The sequence below is a fragment of the Equus caballus genome, chromosome 9 (genome assembly GCF_041296265.1).
Source record: "Equus caballus isolate H_3958 breed thoroughbred chromosome 9, TB-T2T, whole genome shotgun sequence".
Classification (NCBI taxonomy): domain Eukaryota; kingdom Metazoa; phylum Chordata; class Mammalia; order Perissodactyla; family Equidae; genus Equus; species Equus caballus.
Window position 1 is genome coordinate 28,673,851 of NC_091692.1, and position 22,248 is coordinate 28,696,098.

General features: G+C 40.6%; 1 protein-coding gene across 14 annotated transcripts in view; it reads right to left on the minus strand.

Annotated features, from left to right (window-relative positions):
* The window catches only part of RP1 (RP1 axonemal microtubule associated), a 439,962-nt gene that overhangs the window by 79,271 nt on the left and 338,443 nt on the right, over positions 1-22,248 (minus strand). For all 14 annotated transcript variants that reach the window (XM_070222217.1, XM_070222225.1, XM_070222220.1 and 11 more), the window contains one exon: positions 2,762-2,925. In XM_070222217.1, the coding sequence (XP_070078318.1) occupies positions 2,762-2,925 (164 nt within the window). The remainder of the gene's footprint in view (positions 1-2,761; positions 2,926-22,248) is intronic.

The following is a 22,248-nucleotide window of genomic DNA, read 5'->3' on the forward strand; positions in this document are numbered from 1 at the left end:
GTGAATGGCTTAGCCACTAACTTTTCCCAAGCAACAGAGAATAGTATTTAGTGTTCCAATTTGAGAAATACAATAAGAAGCTCAGCTAAATCTCCAGGAGGCTTTATAAGTAAATAATAAACACAGAAGATACATGGAATGCCTTTATGATACCCTCAAGGTGAGAATGATCACAAGGGAAATTCAACAGTGAATGCCCCAAGAGAAAGCAGCAAATATTAAACAAATTTCAGCAAAGTCATTTTCGTTAAACTTTCATGCTTTCAACAGATATTCATGAGTGTCTAGTCTATGCCAGTCAATGGATAAGATTCAATAGTTAGCAACTGAATGAGATCCAGTCCCTGTGGTCTAGGAACTCCTCTCTGCCACTCTCTTCAAACTTTCTGCTACAACGGACTCTTGCTCTGATTTTTGTCTTGGTCATTTTTCCGAGGATATCTCATTTCCTTCAGCCTGGTTCTCAGTGACATTTTAGGTGCTCCTAGAGGTCTGACTCTATAGTCTATGGAGGGTAGCTACCAAAATTACTACAAAGCCTGACACCATTTTGCAGCCCTTTTTTGAAGCTAGAATCCTTCTCTATTCTCTACACCATTCTACAATCAAGTTCCCCTTCAAGACCTATGACTGGGTCAGGAGAACATTACAGTCAATTCACACTGCCAAATACAACAACCAGTTATATAAAAGGAAAATTTTTGCTGTTCTGACAGTAATGAGATTGTCAATGTTTCAATACCACTTGGCCAGTGACTCTTAAATTTCATGGATTTGGTCACCTGACACATTGTAGGCTCAAAGTCACATTTACATTAGGCCAGTTCTTACTTATCTTTAGCAGATTATAGAAATCATAGCCACAAATAGAAGATTTCAAAGAGGAATAGAAATTTCAATAAAACAGAACAAAATACAATATGAATAAAAAGGGGTAGAGAAAGACTTGGAACGGCATATTGAAGCACTCCACAAATCTACTCCTCCATAAAAGCAATGGCAAAAATTATTGAAATCAAATCTTCAAGAACTCTGGAAATTAATCAAGGTAGAACAATCTGAGGAGCACTTATTCAGAGAAGAGTATAAATGCTGGTAAGAATAGGATGGTTTGTGCATTGTAACTTGATCTACTTCCATTTCTCTCTCTGCAATATCCTTAAAAACCAGCAACTTTGTAACTATGGTAGATGATAAAACCAACGGGAAGACAGTCTACATCCAGACACAACATAGTCAAATAACTTAAAGCCAAAAGCTAGGAGAGAATCTTGAAAGCAGCAAAAGAAAACAACTCATTACATACAAGGGATCCTCAATAAAATTAACAGCTGACTTTTCATCAGAAATCATGAAGGCCAAAAAGCAGTAGGTTGACATCTTCAAAGAGCTGAAAAAAATTGTCAACCAAGAATTATATATGCAAATTAAGACATTCCCAGATAAGGAAAAACTGAGAGAATTCATCATTAGCAGAACTGCCCTACAAGAAATACTAAAGGGAATCCTTCAGGCTGAATTGAAAGGATACCAGAAGTAATTCAAAGCCATAGCATCAAGAAAGTTAAAAGACAACCCACAAAAGAGGAGAAAACATTTATAAGTCATATATGTGATAAGACACTCACATTCAGAATATATAAAGAACTCAAACTCATTAGTAAAGAGATAAATAATCCAATTAAAAATGAGGAAAGAATTTGAATAGACATTTCCCCAGTGAAGATATACAAATGCCCAACAAGCACTATGTATGGCAGAAATAGATACCATGATTTGGGGTGTGTAGTAATGATTTAATAACAATTAAAATTTACCAGTTGCTTACTATGTCCTTCCAAGCACTGTGCTGTAAATTAGAAACTTTTACAAAGTACTTTCGCAGAATGAATCAAGAGTAATCCCATTTCTCAGAATTTTTCATAAGGAAATAAGATAGCTTTGGTTAGAAAAAAGAAGAAACTAAGGTCAAAAATATGTTCATTGCAGCATTATTTATAATAGCAAAAACCTAGAAGCCATTTAAATGTCCAACAGTAGCAAAGTGTTTCATTTTACCTATAGTATATGAAATGGTGAATTTCATATACTCAATATGTAATCAATAAAAATTATAATTGAGACTATGTAGCTCCTTATATAAATGAGGCTATAAAATTGTTTATGTAAAACAATATTAATAGCAAACATTTATTGAGCATTTCGGGCACTGCACTAAACACTTGACATGGGTTAATTCATTTAATCCTCATGATAACCTGTTAAGGTATGGGTTATTGAGCACAGAGAGGCTAAGTAACTTGTCCAGGGCACGATGCTGGTAAGTGGCAAAGTCAGCATTTGAATCCTGGCCATCTGACTCCTCAGACCACGTCGTAGCCAGTAGGCTGCACCACCTTTCCATCATAGCATCATACTCCATGGATATGGACAAGGATTAGAAAACACATTCAAATATGGAAATATTTGATTTGATGTCAGGATTAGAAGTAAATTTTTCCACGGTAATTTTAAACTGCCTTAAGTTCATATACTTTATTGCCTTTATACAAGTAAAAAGTGGGCAATAAATGAAATCTTACATTCCTGTTATTACTCCTGTTTCTCAACTCCCTTAGGATAGAAGATTTCACATTTATTAGGAAAATGTAATGCAAATGCAATACCAAAACAAACCAACCAACAAAAAACATTCTCTTTCATATTATGGAATGTATATTTTAATTATCTTAGTAAGAAAGTTACAACCTATCCATTTTACCTTGAATATATCTGCACTGTTGGAGTTAAACAGTTGGTGTTTCCCAGATCCCAAAATAATAGGACCTGAACATCTTGTTTCTCCATAGACAGAAAGGGATACTGTTGCCGTGGTGCCGGCATCTTCAAGATCCCCAGTGATAACAGTCACCTTCCAATCTCCTTCTGCAAAGGAAAAAGGAAATCAATATGAAATTGTGGAGCAAAACCATATTAATATTAGGAAGTGAGGAATTCTAGTTAATCTACTTAGTTATTAAATAAATAACTTATGAAATTAAGAAGTATTAAAATGATTGCTGATCATGGACTTTCTTTTTGGAAGTTACCATGTGGAAAAGTTTGGGAAATATTATAGCATTTTCACCAGAAAGCAAGTAAATAGTAGGCTTTTCAGGACAGGAGATATTTTGGGCAAAAACACTCAGTTAGAGGCATTTAGTACTCGGTGTTCAACTGGAAGATTTAGAGTCTATTTAGGCATCACTGTCAAAACTTTGAGTGGAAATGGATTGACATACAAACTGATAACCTGATGTTTAGGCATTATCTTTATTAGGGAATGCCCTGTCAAGCTGGGGCTAGTAACACAGTTCACGAATTCCAGCAGAATCATGGTGAAGATACATAAGACCTAAAAACAAAACAAAAGGTGCTAAAATTTTTTTCAGGAAAAAGTTGCTAGAGTCTCCTAAGGGTTAGAATGAGATGAGAAGTAAGGTGCAAAATACTGTATGTAAGGCCTAGCAAAAGGAGTTGTGTTTGGGAGAGGGAAGATGAAGAAAAGATGCACTTGAAATAGAGAAGACAATGTGCCATTAAGCAGAATGGATCATCGAGCTTCCTGCCGTGGTGATGCTGGGAGCACAGGAAAAGTTGGGACAAGCAGAGCATGACAGAAAACATCTTATAAAGATCTACAAGTTGCTCTATAATAGGTTGGTTGGAAAGACAAATTGAGACAGTATTTAACTACTTTGTGCACTTTGGAAAACTACACCATTAACCGTGGTGCAGTAAAACCCTCTTACACTGAACTCACCCCACAAAGTCAAGCACAACAAAGGATAAAGTCCTGTCTGCTAGAACTCTATGCAGGGCACGCATCTCCACTCATCACAGGCTGTCCTTGGGTTGCAGAGGCAATTAAAGATGTCTTTATTGTTATTTTCAAAGGCTACATAAACACATACTGCCTTGTGAGTATTTTCTACATTTTCAAATTGTGATTAAGATCTATCACCATTCTGGACACCTGAGTTCTCAGTAACTCCTCCACTAAGACATTATTTTTCTTTTTAGTACTTAATGCTGCTCTCCACTCTCTCTCCAATATATCCACAAAGATCATCTGACTATCTCTAGTTGGCTCAACAAAACTTGTATCAAGTAAATTTTACATAATGTTACATTTGATAATAAAGATGGAACTTAAGCCTTGGTACCAAAATGCGGAAGGAGGGGCAGAACGCAAAGGCATGCGGTCTACTTCTACCCCCTAGCAAGTTTGCTTCGAGGAATTTCAATTCATGTGGGAAAATAGGAAACATGCAAATTTCAAACAATAATCCCACTGAGAATCCTATCACGGTATTAATTCTTACAGAAAGCCTTCCATCTGTGCTTTGATGCACAATTCAAGAAGTTAAAGAATCTCTGTCTTTTTTTTTTAGATCTTCTTTCCTGTCTTGTCCTTATCTCCTTCCCTTGCATCTGGGCCTGCCCTGGGATTTTTGTATCATGCTTTCATGGGGAGAGGACAGGAGTGAGTTTGCACATTGGCTTGGATATCTTGTTTACTAAAATAGGGACAAATAGCAATGAGCCATTGATTTATAAAATATAATGCTCCTGTGTTCTTCCCTTTGGGAATCAGCATGTCACCACAACATGAGTTTTAAAGGTGGAACAACTAATGAAATGTTTTCTGTGGTGATTTTTGTTGATTTTTGAGTTTTGCTGGGCATAATTCTCTTTTCTACCACTGGAAAAAAATATTTTCCAATATTTTCTGTTGTATACTTTTAAAATATGATCACAACTTTCTTTAAGAATGTCTCTATCTAAAATACAATATAGGAAGTTCTGTTGAAAATAACACAGAGGAACATTCTGAGTCCATATTTAAATTAAAATTTCACTATCTTGAGAAATGGTTTATTTATTTATTTATTTATTTATTTATTTATTTATTGGTGAGGAAGATTGGTTCTGAGCTAACATCTGTTGTCAATCTTCCTCATTTTGCTTGAGGAGGATTGTCCCTGAGCTAACAATCTCTGCCAGTCTTCCTCCACCCTGTATATGGGACACCGCCACAATGTGACTTGATGAGCAGTGTGTGTGTCCTCATCTGGGATCTAAACCCGCGAACCCAAGCTGGCAAACAGAGCCTGAGAACCTAACCACTATGCCACTGGGCCAGCCCCAGAAACAGTTTATTTTTATCAGAGCTAAAAATATGTCTATAGTTTTCGTATTGCTTATTGTATCTGTCACAACTACAAGTTCTTCTCTGTAACTTTCTATTGTGAACCTTTCTTCACTCCCCAAAATCAAAAGACTATGAGCTCACATATTCTGTTTACACAAGTTTCTCCTTTTTTTCTTTCCTTACAGTTGCTGTCTTTTCGACCCCCAAGAGTCATACCAAAAAATACTGCCGTCTGTTAACCCCTTTAGAAAATCACTGCTATTAACTCAAAGCTCCCAAAGGAAGAAAGAGTCGAAATATTTATTTTATACACCAGTGTTTTGAAAGGTTTAAAAAAAAAGTTTGTTGACTATGCAATAATCTGTTGTTGACGATCTACCTCATGTCCCAGTTTATCCTCTTTTTCTTGGCTCTCAAGCTTAAATTTGGGAAGATATTATAGCAGTGGCCTCCAATTGAAGAAATTCTGCTATAGAAAAAAGAAAACTTTTAATGGAGACTATTTCCTAGGAGGCTTATTTTTCTTTTGTGTTAAAAATGTTTTAAAAGTAGTCTAGATATACTCTATGACCTCTAAATAGCCCATAATAAATTTGGATTTCTTGTCAATAACGAAGTAAGGTTTAAGACGAATTTCTGCTTTAACAATGAAAAATATGTGCTCTGTCATTTGCCATTCTCATGTAGCTAAGTGCAATTAGTATAGATACAATTGAATTAGGAAATCCTGAACCTCAGCATATAATGCTGTGCTAACAATTGGAATTCAATTAATATTTGTTTACTGGCTGATTTACAGATACTAAGTGTCCATATTATGTACAAACATTGTGATAGATATTAAAGAGGCTCTATAATGGACCATGTGAGTCAAATTATTAAATCGGACTTGACAGAGTTTATAGATATTACCTACTATCACATTTACTAATGATTCACCAGCAAGCCACAGGCTAAGCGTTCTTTCTTTGGAGAGATCAGGGATCAGGGGTTGGCAAATTATAGCCCACTGTCCAAATCCAGCCTGCACCCATTTTTGTAATGAGAGTTTCACAGGGACACAGCCACACCAATTTGTTTATGTATGGTCCATGGGTGCTCTTGTGCTACAACGACAGAGTTAAGTAGCTATGACAGAGACCATATGTCCTGCAAAGCCTAAGATGCATATTATCTGGCCTTTTATCAAGATATTTGCTGACTCCTGCCCTACATGACCAATATAACTAAGAAATGTCCTCTCCAGCCTGCATTAGAACATGTGCTGCTTTAGATTTAACATGAGAGATTTAAACAACGCATGCAGAACTATTAAACCCCACTGATTTCCTAGGTTATGTAACAATCTCATCATGCCCCCACCGATCCATAAATACCAGGTTTATTTACAGGAGGCAACTAGACAAACTAGGCATATCTTGCTGTGTCAGATTGCGTTATTTAAAGAAGCCCTCACTGACATCTCCCAACCTACCTGCTCTTTTGCAATGTGACTATTTTACTGCTCTGTTAAGAGGTGGAGTCTATTTCCTCTCCCTTTGAGTCTGCATTGCCCTTGGGCAATACAATGGAACCAAAGAGACATTCTGGGACTTCAGAGTCTAAGTCCACCTGGGTTTGTTAGAACATTCTCTCAGGACTTTCCCTCTCGGACCCCAGGAGTCAAGCTGTGATAACCAAAGTCCTATGAAGAGGCCCCAAATAGGTAGGTAGCCCAAGCTGAGCTCCCAGTCTCATCAACTGGCAGCATGGTGAGCCACCTTGAAGTCCAGCTAGCCTTGTCTGCAACTGCAGTACTATCTGATTAAAATCACAGGAGAAGTTCCAAGCAAAAGTCACCCAGCTGCGCCATGGCAACCCACTGAAAGGTGAAAGATAATAATATTGTTTTGAGGCATTAAGTTTTGGGGTGATATCTTGTGTAGCAACAGAAAACTGGAACAGTTGCTGAAAGCATTTCACAGATAAGAGCTCTCTATTATCTTTTTACTTATAAATACCATTAGCGTTTTTACCAGGAGGTCTGATTATTAGCATAAAAGCAAGGGGATTTGACTGAGGCAACTCTTTCATTTCCCAGGTAAAGGAAAAAAATAAATTGCTGGCCTGCTGTTAACATTTTCCTTTGCAAAGTTTTCTTATTAATTGGAGGTTTATTTTGAGGAAGGCACGAGTGAGTTATTTTGGTGAACAAAGTCCCTATAGATAGCAAAGTGCAATAGCCCTTTCTTAGATCTGAACATTTTATCTTGTCTTTATTCTGTGCGTTCTGTTGCAGGGGTTACATGCACTTGACTTCGTAGCTCAGAAAATTGACCTTGTGGTTGAATATAGAAATGTCTGTGTCTAGACACATTCTCAGTTACTTGGCAACTACCCACTGAACACTCAGAGAAATGTAGGGAGGATGCATGTAAATTAAGCTCTTATCATGTAATTGTTAGTTCAGCATACTGAGGAAAAAACTCCTCAAAGCTGCATGCCTTAAGTCATGACAATGCACAGTAAAGACTATGGGACAGGGCTTCTTTGCCTGATGACCCACGAGACAGCAAGCACATTCCCAAGGTACTTCCCTTAATGGAGCAAGGCACAGTAAGATACACTGACAGTCACAGAACCCAATGTACCTCTGCAGATTGCAACCCTCCCCTGTCCTGATTACAATCAGGGGCAGACTAGGACAGCCTAAGACCAATCTCACTGCATGAAATGCTTGTTTGACTCTTACTTGGTGGAAAGGTTGAGCATCGTGGCAGGGGAAGACGGAGGAAAACTACAAGTGACTCAGGGGAACCAAAACCCTAAAGTTAACCAGATCCACCTCCTCTCCCAAAGCTCTGTGAAGGTCCCCCAGACTCTAGGTGATGAATCCAAGAATTCCTTTCACCCATATTCCCTTTGCTTCTTGAGAGAGATCAGAATAAATAAAACTTTCTCCATCTTGACATCCATAATTATATCTTAACATTACCTATAGATTGATGTGCCTGTCAAATGCCTAATTCAACCCTTTTTTTTTTTTTTGAGGAAGATTAGCCCTGAGATAACTGCTGCCAATTTCCCTCTTTTTGCTGAGGAAGACCTACCCTGAGCTAACATCTGTGCCCATCTTCCTCTACTTTATATGTGGGATGCCTACCACAGCATGGCTTGCCAAGCAGTGCCATGTCCGCAGCCAGGATCGAACCGGCAAACCCTGGGGTGCCGAAGCGGAACGTGCGCACTTAACCGCTGCGCCACCGGACTGGCCCCCTCACCTCTCTTCATAATAGTGATACCCACAGCTTCCCCACCAAGCAGCCTCTTGCCCCTCTGAAACTTCCTCTTACACAGCCACTTTCCCTTGCACCTTTCAGATACCCTACAGGGCTCCTTCCCACCTTCAGGACTTTTCCTGAAATCCCTCTGCCAGAATGTTTCTCCTCTACCTCTCTTTTCCTCCTCCCATCCAGTAAACACCTGTGTCTCTAGGCCCAACTCGAAGGTTGCCTCCTCTAAGAAGCAGTTCCAGACGCCCCTCCCAGTAACTAGAAAGAACCTTTCTCGCTATACTTCAACCATTAAATACGTAAATAAGAGCTGTCTGTCTGTGTCCTCCCACCCCTATCCACTCAGCCAGACTGCAAGCCCCTTGAAGGGCAAGCTGTGGTCTTAAATGATTCTCTTTCCCCAGTGCCTAGTACAATACTTGGCGCATAGTAGCCTCTCAAAAAAGAACGAGTGAATACTTCATAAAACATTTTGGGATGTATTAAGAAGTATTTTGAAAAGTAAAGACTATATGTGTGACAGAGGATATTCAAGGTACTATTAAGAATGTTTTAGTAGAATATATAACTATTTCTCAATCACTAAAGAACCAGTCCTGATGATGATGTGTCATTAGTGTCATTTTTCTACAGAGGACAAGGACATTGTTATTTGCCTCATAATTGGTCTTATTATTAGCACAAAGATAATAGAAACAATGTTGACCTTGTATCATTCAAAATTGGAAGGGCATGTAAATATATTTCAATGAGATTTGGCAGAGATACTGTAAATAAGACAAATTATTACTTTATTCTAATTTTTGATAATTTTATCTCCAAACAATTCTATGTGTATAAACTCATAAGTCCTTCAAAATACAACCTCATAAGAGGATCATGAGATTTTTTTGAATTTTTTTAAGTACTTAACAAATATTTTTATTCTTCCCAGAGACAAATATCATTAATCCTATTATCATGTAAACCAATAGAGAAATTATGCATTGACTACCACAAGAGTTAGGATAAATTTGATGCAGAATTACAAACAGTTATGCTTCCTAGAATAAAATGATCTCAAACAATGCCCAATTTTCTCCCCTTAAGTCTGGAAAACAAGCATAAAACACTATCAAAAATGAATCTATTATATATTTTATATTGACCTTAGGGCAAATCTTTTGTCATTCCCATGATTCTATTTATTATTTGTTGTTGTGTGACACGGTAAAGGACAACACAGTTTATAGGGCTGAATGGAAAAGAATTAGCGATAGAGACAGTTGAAGGTGGTGGGGTGTGTTGCTTGCTCCCCAAATGCTTGTACAGTGGGAATACCACTGGATGCTTAACACCAGTGACACATTTTATCACAAGGGAAAATAAAGTTTAAAGGTCAACATTTATTGTGTACATGAGATGTACCAGGCTCATTTAAGTGTTTCATGGGTACTATTTTATCTAATCCTCAAAGCAACCGATAGTTTCTATTATTGTCTCCATTTTCTAAAAAAGAACTGAGGCACAGAGAAACACAAGTGATTTCTCTAAGCCATGCAGTGAGTAAGTGGTGCAGTCAAGATTTAGAATCTGCATCATTAACCAGGATGTTCAGTAGCCTCCGTGCATGTTGGAACTTGTTATATATCACTATTAAGGTGGGATGACTATTCTTTACTGCAGTTTACCATGAATCCCCTACCTGACTGTTTAGTATATTCAACTCCTTTTAAATCTTGATCCGTGGCAAGGAGGATAGCATGATAGCTAAATGTCAAGTTCCTATCAGATGCTTCAGGTTCCCTGTGACCATTCTCCACCCAGATTCCAGCTTCTCATCAATGGTATTTCCTCCTTGTCCTTATCCCAAATTCCCCTCAAGTTTATTATTCATACTTGCTGCTAAAGCTTTCCCATGCCTCATGTCCTTTGCCTCTATTGATTGCCCACCTTTCCTTGGCTAAGAAAGCTTAACTTGTCTCTCTTTGAGTATTTGCTAACAATTCTCAAGTACTTCGTGCTCCAACCTCGAGGCAATCTACAAGGTCCAAACCTACCGTCAGAACCACATCACTGTGTGCCAGTCGCTAGGATAACAACTCATGATCCTCAATACATTTAGTCTTGACCTACGCAAGCAGTTCTATATCAACTACCCCTTACCTATCCTACTGCTGTAGTTATCTATTGCTATAACAAACCACCCTAAAACTTAATGGCTTAAAACAACAATAATTATTTCTTTTGCCAATGAATCTGAAATTTGGGTGAGACTTGGTAGAGAAGGATCATCTCTGCTCCATGCAGTGCCATTTGGGGTGGCTCAACTGAAGACAGGATCTTCTTCCAAGATGGCTCTCTCACGTGACTGGCAAGTTGTTACTGGCCACTGGCTGGAAGTTCAGCCAGGGCTCAGGGCAGCAGCCTTTGTGCCTCCATGTAGACCTTTCCATGTGGTCTTGGCTTTCTCATAGCATGGTAGCTGGGTTCCAAGGAAAAACATTCCCAGAGAGAGAGAATGAGCCAGGCAGAAGCAGTATTGAAACTGGAAAATAGTTAGCCATTGATGATTAAGTAGCTAGTAAATAAAGTTATTTTTTTCCTTTTTGCAAATACTGATTATAACTTTTAGTTGTTCCCCCACCCATTGTTAACTGTGCTGCTTAGGCAATATGCTATCTGACTCCCACTAGGTTCTTATAGATAACATCTCCCAAGCACTTTGGTCATATGGTAATGCGTGTTTGAGCTATTTTTCAGGAATTAGAACCCCTCATCCACTTTAGGCCATTTGAGACCACCAACCCAGCAACTGGGCCCATGGAGATGCCCATAAGTGATCTTTGATGTCAAGAGGCTAAAAACTCCACCCTCACCTCATGCTAATGTCACCATTTTGTGAACATGTGTCCTATGACATGTTCAGGCATGAAGTCTGACTACGCCTGTGAAGATCATCAATTACCTCACCTCTCTTCCCCTCCAATCGTCTATCTCCACACTTCAGACCACCTTGCCTCCCACCCCATAAATATCCCTGAGTCCTCATTTTTGGGGGGCAGATTTGAGACTTGTTCTCCCATTTCCTCACTTGGCTGCTTGTGATTAAACTCTCTCTGCTGCAGTCTCACCATCTCAGTGTTTAGCTTTTGGGGCAACAGGCAAAAACGAACCCGGTTTAGAAACATTTTGGTGAGCCAGCCAGGAGGTAAGTCCAGATGGACCTTTTTGCCCAAGATTAGTCAGTCCCTTGCCAGTGTGGAGAACCTGTGGACAAGTCCAGCAGCTGCTGGGAGCATTTCTCCTGGGACTATTCTGGGATTTCTTTCCTGGCTTGGTACTGCCAACTCCTTGGTGCATATTTTCATTTTGCAGTAGAGAGACGCTTTCTGGGTTTGGAAGACGTCTTTTTGGTGAGTAAACTTCAGTAGAAGTGATTCTTATTTCTTCTTCCTTTTGGTCTGACTTCCAAAAAGGAAACCTTGGTCTGGCAGGGGACACCCTCTGTGACTCCTAAAAAACGAAGCTTTGGTCTGGCCTTCATTGTGATGGTCTTGGTTTTGGGGATGCCCAATATTAAGGAAGAATGAGGAGATCTGCTCACAGAAGTTCTCTTGGCTTGGTTTGGTTTTGAGATCTAGCTGCAGCAGAAGTATACTCTGACTGGCCATGTCTAAATTCTGAAACAATGAGTAACACTAATTTCATTCCCACCTGCAGCCCCCTAGGCAGCATTCTTCAAAATTGGACAACTTTCAGTTATGAGTCCATGAAAAGGAAAAAGATGGTTTTTTTTTTTGTAACCCTGCATGGCTACAATATTCTTTAGACTCTGGAGAAAAATGGATCCTTAAATTATAGTAAAATCTTGCAATTAGACCTGTTTTATAAACAGGAAGAGAAATGGGATGAAATACTTTATGTTCAGTCTTTTGATATTGTTATACCAGCATAAATGTACATAGTAGAGATGCAAGATTTTGGTTCAACAAGAGGGACAGATTAAAATAAACCTGTTTTGCTTAATTCTAGTGATTCTAATGAAAAGGAAGACGATTTACTCATAATTCAGTCGAATACTCCAGCTGCTCCTCCTCCACCCCCATATGGTGGTGCTGTCCCTTCTCTGCCACCACCACCTGAGCCACAATCCCAGGCTTAGGCTCCCCTGGTCTCCGAGGGTCAAAATGTAGGAATGGTCTCCCCCTCTCATACCCACCAGGGGTACCCAATTTGGCTAGAGAGCTGCCCAAACCCAGGTAGGGCAGTATCTGTTAAGGCAAGTCCTCATGGGAGGTATAGACTCTGCAACTGGGCAGCTAATGGGACTAATTTGGGTCCATTCTCCCTTTTCAACTTCATACTTGTTTAACTGGAAGAATAACATGCCTACCTATAGAGATGGCCCAAAAAGAATGGAAAATCTTTTCTCATCAATTTTTGCTACCCATAATCTGAGTTGGGCAGATGTAAAAAACCTATTGAATACACTCCTCACTTGAGTGCCGGATGGTTTTAGAAAAAACTAGGGAGAAAGCAAATCAGCTACACACAGAAACCCTGGGCAACCCTGTGAGGGATGAGGCAGCTGTAGCAGCGCCAACAACTGACCCCAACTGGAATGTAAATGCAGGGGATAGAACCAGACTTGAACATTATCGGGACTGCGTTTTAGCAGGGTTTTGAAAAGGAGTCCCATAACAAAGGAGCCTAAATCAAGTACAGGAAGTAAAGCAAAAGCCTAACGAAGACCCCACAGAATTTTTAGAAAGAATTTTTGAGGCATAAAGGCAATATACAGCTATAGATCCAGAAGCACTAGAGAATTTAAAAATGGGAAATATGACTTTTATCAACTAGAGTGCCCCAGATATTCACAAAAAAACCTGCAAAAATTAGAAGGGACCCTAGGGATGCAGATGTCACAATTAGTTGAGATTGACTTCAAACTTTTCAATAACAGAGACCAGGTTCAAGAAAGAAAGGAGCAATGGAGGATGAAACAAGCTACCCTCCTAGCAGCTGCACTGACTCAAGGACTGTTTCATGCTCTGCCACAAAGAAGAACCCAATCTAAGGTAGGTATTCCTGGGCCCCTAGCTTCAATTTGCAAGGGACACCCTATTGTAGGACCCCACCAATGTGCCCAATGTAAGAAGGAGGGTCATTGAAAAGAGGAATGCTCCAGATTAAATGAAACTCTTGAAGAGGATGGGCAACATGTAGTGCCCCAAATGCCTCAGGTCACTGATAGTGATGAAGAATCACAGGGCACAGGGGCTCATTCTGACCTCACTGACTGCCACAATTTCCCTTGTGGAGCTCCGGCTGACTATGACAGTGGGAAACAGACCTTTGGACTTTCTTTTTATTTTTTTGAAGATTTTACTTTTCCTTTTTCTCCTCAAAGCCCCCCAGTACATAGTTGTGTATTTTTAGTTGTGGGTCCTTCTAGTTGTGGTATGTGGGATGCCGCCTCAGCATGGCCTTATGAGAGGTGCCATGTCCACACCCAGGATCCAAACCAGCAAAACCCTGGGCTGCCGCAGCAGAGTGCACAAAGTTAACCACTTGGCCATGGAGCCAGCCCCCAACTTTTGGACTTTCTGATTATATGGGGGCTACTTACTCAGTTTTGAATGTTCAGCTTTCTAAACTCTGAAAAAACAATGGTAGTGATGGGGGTCTCAGGAGAAACCTTGAAAATGTAATTTCTAGAACCCCTACAGTGGAAAACTGTACTTAAAACATAGTTTCTTGTACACGTCTGAGTGTCCTGTTCCATTGCTGGGATGAGATTTGCTGAGCAAATTAAGCACCAGAGTAACCTTTGCACCTGGATGAATGGACATTAAAGGTACCACCTGAAGAGGCTTGTGCCCTCCAAGGGGCACTTAGAACAAACTGGGGAGCCTCCAATAGAGATCCCAGAAGAAATCTTACAAGAGGTAAGATCGGATGTATGGGCAGATGGGAGGCCGGGACAGGCAAAGACAGTGGTGCCTACACATGTTAAAATTCATCCCAAGTCAAAAATTCCAAATTTGAGGCAGTACCCATTAAAGGAACATGCTAGGTGAGGTATTCAACCTCGATTGACTGACTTTCTCTCAAATATGACCTCATCCACCCTTGCCAGTCCCCATATAACACCAGTTTTACCAGTGCAAAAGCCTGGCACACAGGAATATCGCTTTGTGCAAGACTTAAAGGGCAATTAACCAGATCACGGAAGATATCCATCTGGTGGTGCCCAACCTTTAGTCCTTGCTTACCACCTTGTCTGGAGACTTCAGTTAGTTTACAGTTCTGGACCTCAAAGATGCATTTCTTTGTATACCCTTGAGTTCTGACTCTTAGGAGCTATTTGCTTTCCAATGGGAGGATCCCGAGACTGGAGCCAAACAACAGTATTGTTGGACTGTCCTTCCTCAGGGCTTTGAAAACACTCCCACTATCTTTGGAGAAATCTTAGCCAGAGATTTGAGAAGTCTTCAATTAAAAGAAGGAGCTCTTCTCCAATAAGTGGATGATATCCTGACTGCTGGTAAGACCAAAGAGACTTCAGACCAGAACATGATTCTGACTCTAAATTTCTTAGCCAAGTGAGGCTACAAGTTCTCCAAGAAAAAGGCCCAGATCTCACAGCTGTCTGTTAAGTATCTGGGTTTTGAACTGTCACAGGTGCAAAGAAACCTACTCCCTGACAGGAGAGAAGCACTGACTAGGGTGGCAGTGCCCACTACTAGGAGACAATCACAAGGACTCCTGGGCATCGTGGGATTCTGCAGTATCTGGATCCCTAATTTTGGACTGCTAGCCAAGCCCCTCTATAAGGCTCTCAAGGGTGGAAACAATGAACCCCCTAATTGGACTGGAGACTTTCATAAAGCCTTCCAAACTATTAAAGAGAAGCTGTTTACTGCACCTGCTGTAGGCCTCCCAGACATTAGAAAGAAAGCCATTTGACCTGTTTGTAAATGAAAGGCAAGGAGTTAGCCTCGGGGTACTAACCCAGAATTTGAGTAACATAAGAAGGCCTATTAACTATTTCTTGAAACAGTTGGATATGGTGACTAAAGGATGGCCTGTCTGCCTGAGACGGGTAGCAGCCATCTGTGACTTCTTACAGTAGGGAGAAAAGTTTACTTTGGATCAGCCTACCGTTGTGCACACTCCTCACAGTGTACTTCCTCTTTTGTTTGTTGTTATTTTTCTGAGGAAGATTAGCCCTGAGCTAACATCCTCCTCCAATCCTCCCCATTTTGCTGAGGAAGACTGGCCCTGAGCTAACATCTGTGCCCATCTTCCTCTATTTAATATGTGGGACGCCTACCACAGCATGGCTTGGTAAACGGTGCATAGGTCTACGCTCAGGATCCGAGCAGGAGAGCCCTGGCTGCCAAAGCGGAGCACATGAACTTAACCGCTGTGCCACCAGGCAGGCCCCAATGTACTTGCTCTTTTGGAACAAAAGGAGGGATACTCACTCAACTCCGGGAGCCTAGGCAAGTATCAAGCCATACTGCTCAACAATCCTAACATCATTCTGCAAGCAGTCTCTTCTTAAATCCAGCCACTCTTCTTCCCACTAGTACTGAAGAATGTGTACATGATTGTATTCAGACAATGGAACAAGTTTATTTCAGCCATCCTGATCTGACAGACCTGCCCCTGGAAAACCCAAACCTTGAGATGTTCACAGATGGGAGGAGCTTCATGGAACAAGGACAACGCTGAGCTGAATATGTGGTGGTAACCCATCAAAAGACTCTGGAAGCAGAAGCCCTGCCACCAGATACCTCTGTGCAAAAAGCAGAACTTATATAGCTCTGATGAGAGCCCTCCATTCAGGTAAGGACAAGAGCGCAACCACTTTTACCGATTCCAAGTTTGCTTTTTCAGTGATCTATGCCCATGAAGCCATCTTGAAAGAGGATTATTGACTTCAGGGAAAAGGGAGATTAAATATGCTAAGGAAATTTTAGGCTTACTAGAAGCTGTCCTGGAACCAAAAGCAGTGTCCATTGTCTACTGTCCAGGACACCAGGAATTGGACTGTCTAACTACCCAAGGGAGTAATCGGGCAGATCAGGCTGTGAAACTAGCCACCAGAACAAAAGTACCCAGGTCCCTGATGATGGCCCTGATTCCTGAAGTGGATTAAAAAATGCCACTCCCAATACTCTCCTGAAGACTTAGAAAGGGCCAATGAATGGGGATTTAACTTGGTCCTGCCTATTCTCAGGATGTGGATTATAGGTACAGCAAAGAAGGGTGGATTTATAATAGGCAAGGAATAATCCTTGTCCCTGAACATCTTATGGAAGATGTAATAAGTCGTATACATCAGAGCACCCACTATGGGAGGCATGCCGTCCTCCAATGGATGCAGAAATTTATTATAGGCAAATTTATTACAGGACCAAATAGGCAAAGGACCATTCAAAAGATGGTTCAAAAATGTATGACATGTGCCAAAGATAACCTGAAGATGGGACCCCCCCCCCACCACCAGTATTAAAGCGAGTCCAATTCAGAGGCACCAGAGCTGGGGAAGATTGGCAGATTGACTTCACAATAATGCCAAGAGCCTGCCGGGAATTTCACGTATTTACTGGTGTTCATGGACATGTTTGCTGGCTGGGTAGGAGCCTTTCCCTGCTGATCTGAAAAGGCTTCTGAAGTGGTTAAAGCCTTATTAAAAGAAGTAATTCTGAGGTTTAGATTACCAATGTCTATTCAGAGTGACAACAGTGGGGCTTTCATAGCAAGGATTACACAGGAGGTATCCGGTGCCCTGAATATTCACTAGAAACTACATGCTTCTTGGTGGCCGCAGTCTACTAGCAAAACAGAAAAGATGAATCTCACCCTTAAAAAGACTTTAGCTGAAATTTGCCAAGAGACTAATTTAACTTGGGACGAGGTCTTGCCAGTTGCCCTCTTCTGGGTGAGGGTAGCCAGTAGAAGCAAGCTCCAATTGAGACCCTATGAAATGTTACATGGGAGACCCTTCCTATATTTTAAATATGGCTTGGGCGATCCGGAGGGAACTCAGATTGAAAAACTAGACACTGTCAGGTATGTATAGTCTTTGGGAGCTACTCTAACTGCAGTTTGCCTCTAGCAGGTTAACGTATCCCACAGATGTTCTTGTAAATCACCTATGTCCTGGAGACTGGGTCTTATTAAAGTTCTGGAGAAACAAGCATCCAGAGCACCAACTCCACCTGCACTGGACTGGGCACTTTGAAGTGCTGCTGGTAACCCATTCCTCAAGAACACTGAATAGAATTAAGCTGTGGATCCACCACACTCGAATCAAGCTGGTCCCAAGAGAATCATCAGACCCACCAGGTCCCATCTACCAGAACATCATGGGAAATGGGAATCATAGCCTGGAAAAACATCGTAGCCAAGATCGTCCTGACCTTGGCTCATTCTATACTTCAGATACTGACTTCTCCTTACTACCTGCCTCTTATTCTTGTGAACCTCTAAGTGACCTAAAGTTACTTTTCAGGAAAAGGAAGAAGTCATGAGAGAGACATCCACAGCCAACTGGGGTTCTTACATCCTAGCCACACTTGTTTTGATAATTGTTCTCTTTGTGATACTTTTCTACGTCTCATAGACCGGCTGCGCATTCACTGGCATGCTACGAGGGTTGAACCATTTTCTTTGCAAGTGCCAGTTAAGTAACTGTACAGCCTGTTGCTAATCTTTTAGAAGTACTCCTCTGACAATCATGGTCTCATTAAGATATGGCTTCATCTTTTCCCTGATCAATTATTTCATCCTTGTTTATTGTTGGAAGGACAATTCACTTGTGGGCATCTCACAATCTTTGGCAAAAGCTGGGAACCTTACTAAATATTGGATATATCATTAGAAAGTTCACTCAGTACATGAACATCAGGACCCTTTAGTAATCCCTGTAACAAACTTTACTGGCATCCAAACACTAACCATAATTATTCAGGCCCACCAAAAAACTAAGATATAGAGTGAAGCCACTGCATCCTCACTCCCGCATAACCTATATGTAAAAATCCATGGTGACAGCTTATTTTACATGGCTAAACATCCTTCAAATGGTATGAATGAATTCAAATCTTTCCATAATTTCAAGGGAAAGTTTCTGTGAGTGCTCTAAAGAAGTAAGAGCCTTATGGCTAAATAACACAAAAGTCCAAATGCTCATGCCAGGAATCCAGACAGTATGTGTCCCTTCTGGCTATGTTTTTGTATGTGAGTTTGATCATCAGAGTTGGACCTACAATTGCTTGGCTACTTGGCTAATACAGGGGTACTGTCTTTTGGGTTACCTAACGACACCTTTATCTATATACAGAGCAGGAGAGGCCCAACATTGGACCAGTTCTTTTAAACTTTTTTCTGGAACTAAGAGGTCCATGTCAGGTGATGATAACAATTACCTGCCTGGCTTCCAAGAGAATGGTGCCAAATATTTCTTTGGGTGAATTTCGTTGCCTTGGTGGGGTGTTGCAGCCCATGAGCACATGATAAGGAATCTCTCTCTCACCTTGGGGATACTTGCCAATGAAACGGCATAGGCAATAGCAGCCCAACAGAGAGCATTAGATTCATTGGCAAGGGTTGTTCTGGACAATTGGATAGCTTTAGACTATACCCTAGCCAAACAAGGAGGAGTTGGCAATAGCTAACTCATCACGTTGCATGTACATCAACACCTCAGCAGAGGTTGAGACTCACATAGAGAAAATCAGACAACAAGCTACCTCGCTACAGCACATATCCCCAGGGGTACCAGGTCCAGGCTGGTTTTCAGGACGGTTTTCTTGGATTCCTCAAGGGATTAGGTCTATTTTTCAGGGACTGTTAAAATTTGGGTTGTCTATACTTCTTATCCTTCTGGTTGGATACTTGATTTAAAATGTGCCTTTAGATGTTGTCCCAAAACTATTGAGCAAGGTACAAAAATTCTAATAATGAAAAATGTCAATCTGAAGCTGGGAACAAGAGAATATTTCCAAATGAGTGCTAAATAGTTTAAATAGTTTCATTCCTATAACCCAGATCTATGACTCAATTCAGCAGGAAATAGCTAGATGGGTTGTCGCCCTGAATCCCTCAAGAACAAAGAATGATCAAAGAATAGTGGGGATTGAAATGAGCAAACAATTAGCCATTGATGATTAAGTAGCTAGCAAATAAAGTTTTTTTCCCCCTTTTTATAATTACTGATTATAGCTTTTAGCTGTTTAACCCACCCATTGTTACTGTGCTGTTTAGGCAATATGTTCTCTGACTCCCACGAGGTTCCTATAGATAACATCTCCCTGGTACCTGGGTCACATGGTAATGCATGTTTGAGCTATTTTTCAGGAATTAGAACCCCTCATCCACTTCAGGCTAGTTAAGACCACCAACCCAGCAACTGGGCCCATGGAGATGCCCATAAGTGATCTTTGACGTCAGGAGACTAAAACTCCACCCTCACCTCATGCTAATGTCACCATTTTGTGAGCATGCGCCCTATGAAGAGGCATAAAGTCTGACTACGCTTGTGCAGATCATCAATTACTCACCTCTCCTCACCTCCAATCATCTATCTCCACATTTCAGACCATCTTACCCCTCTATCCCATAAATATCCCTGAGTCCCCATTTTTTGGAGGCAGATTTGAGACTCATTCTCCTCACTTGGCTGCCTTGTGCTTAAACACTCTCTCTGCTGCAATCTTGTCATCTCAGTGTTTGGCTTTCTGGGTGACAGGCAAAAATGAACCTGTTTCAGTAAGTATCACTTTTTATGACCTATTAGCATATAGCAGAAATGTCATATAGCATAACTTCTGCTGCATAGTATTAATTCAGGCAGTCTTAAAGTTCTGCCCAGGTTGATTTCGCCTTTTGATGGGGGATTGGCAAGATTCTGGAAGAGCACATGGGACAGGAAATGTTGCAGTTACAGACATTTTTAGCAAATACAGTCTGTCATATCTGTCTTTCCAGACTTGCTCATCCCAACATTTCTTAGCCCATTTTCCAACAGAACAACTATTCTCTAGTGGTTCTCAACTGGGAATGATTTTGCCACCAGGGGACATTTGGTGATGCCTGGAGACACTTTTTTGTGGTCATGACTGGGGGGTGAGTGTTATTAGCATCTAGTAGGTAGAGACCAGGGATGCTGTTAAACATCCTGATATATTTGACAGTCCCAAACCACAAAGAATTATCCAGCCCAAAATGTCAACAGTCTCAAGATTGAGAAACCTTGCCTCAGATTAAGTAAGAACCACTTGATTAATCCTATTTCACCCCAAACCATACTATGCTTTCTGTAAATTATCTCTAAATTCAAGTTGGTTGAGAGTAGGCTCTTTGTGGTAATGTTTCTGCATAGCTGCTGGATATTCTGCAGATGCTGAGATCATAGTATTACTGTTTTAGTGTCAAATCCATTCCATTCAATTACTATGTTGAATTATGGGTATTTTGTCTCAGTCAGGAAAAGGTGTAAACCAATGTTCTAGAATCATTGTAACAAGAATGACTATCCAAACACTGAGTAGTTAATGTCGGGAGAAAATGAGGCAAAGACAAGCAGAGGGCACAGGGAGTACTGCATTGTCTCCCTGGTTGCTCAATTAACTGCTCCTGGAAGACATATGCTAAAGATTTGGGGCACCAAATACTCAGTTACAGCCAACATCTGGCCTCTGCTGAGAATTCCTCTAGGCTCACCTTCTACCTTTTGATTCCAAACTTGTCCACACATTGACTTCTCTCTTCCCATTTAGCCCCACTGGAATTTGTTAATCCAGTTTCAGGCTACCTCTCTTGGATCTGATGAGGTAATCCCAGACACAGTTTCTCTAGCATCTTAGCTGCACACATTATGGGAACTTATCTGAGAGACTGACCCCTTAAAGCCCACTCAGGTTCACAGGCACCCACAGTGAGTCTTCCTATCCAGGAAATGAGACTACAAACAGGGAGAAGGTTCTGACACGGGAGCTCAGGTGGTCACGTCATTATTACCTACACAACCACAAAAAATTGTGCCATAAATGATCAGAGCAGGGGGCAATCCAAAACTATCTACATTTGATTCCAAATGCACGATGATGTTACAGCATAGTTTATGTTCTTAATTATGTTTAGCTGAGACTAATAATAATTAAATTTCAGTTTCTTTCCTAGAGCAGACACTATTTGGGTAGTGAGGCCAGTGAACATGTATGGAAAACAGAATTGAGAGGAGAGAGAAAGTATTTTAATTATCTTTACTACAGATAATTCATCAACTTTCTAATAATCATGCTACAAAGAGTGGGCATTGCCTGTAAATAAACGACTAAGTATTTCAAGAATTTTACAGTTCCTGAAGTCAGAAACCCTTGAGAGCATGTAGGAGACTGAGTCATTTAACCTGAAGCAGTTTGTATAATAGTTAAGAGCTGAATTCCAGTACCAGTTCTTTCATTTAGTAACTGCTTGACTTAAGACAAGTTTCTGATACTTCTGAGCCAGTTTCCTGGGATATTATTTTTAAAGCCCTCTCAGTATAACACCACTAGATTTTGGATAAATTGCAAATAAAAAAAAATCCAAATCTTTTTAGCATATTATTTCATTCCCAAGAAAGTTAAGAAAAATCCCCCACTGCCAAATAATAATAATAACAATGATAATAATAATAATGAAGTAGCCATCAGCAGAAACTGAGTGGTAAGTGGTCAGCAGTCAAGAAGACCAGAGTTGTGTTTGTGGTAAATGTCAATGCCCCAGGCCAGGAGAATGGGA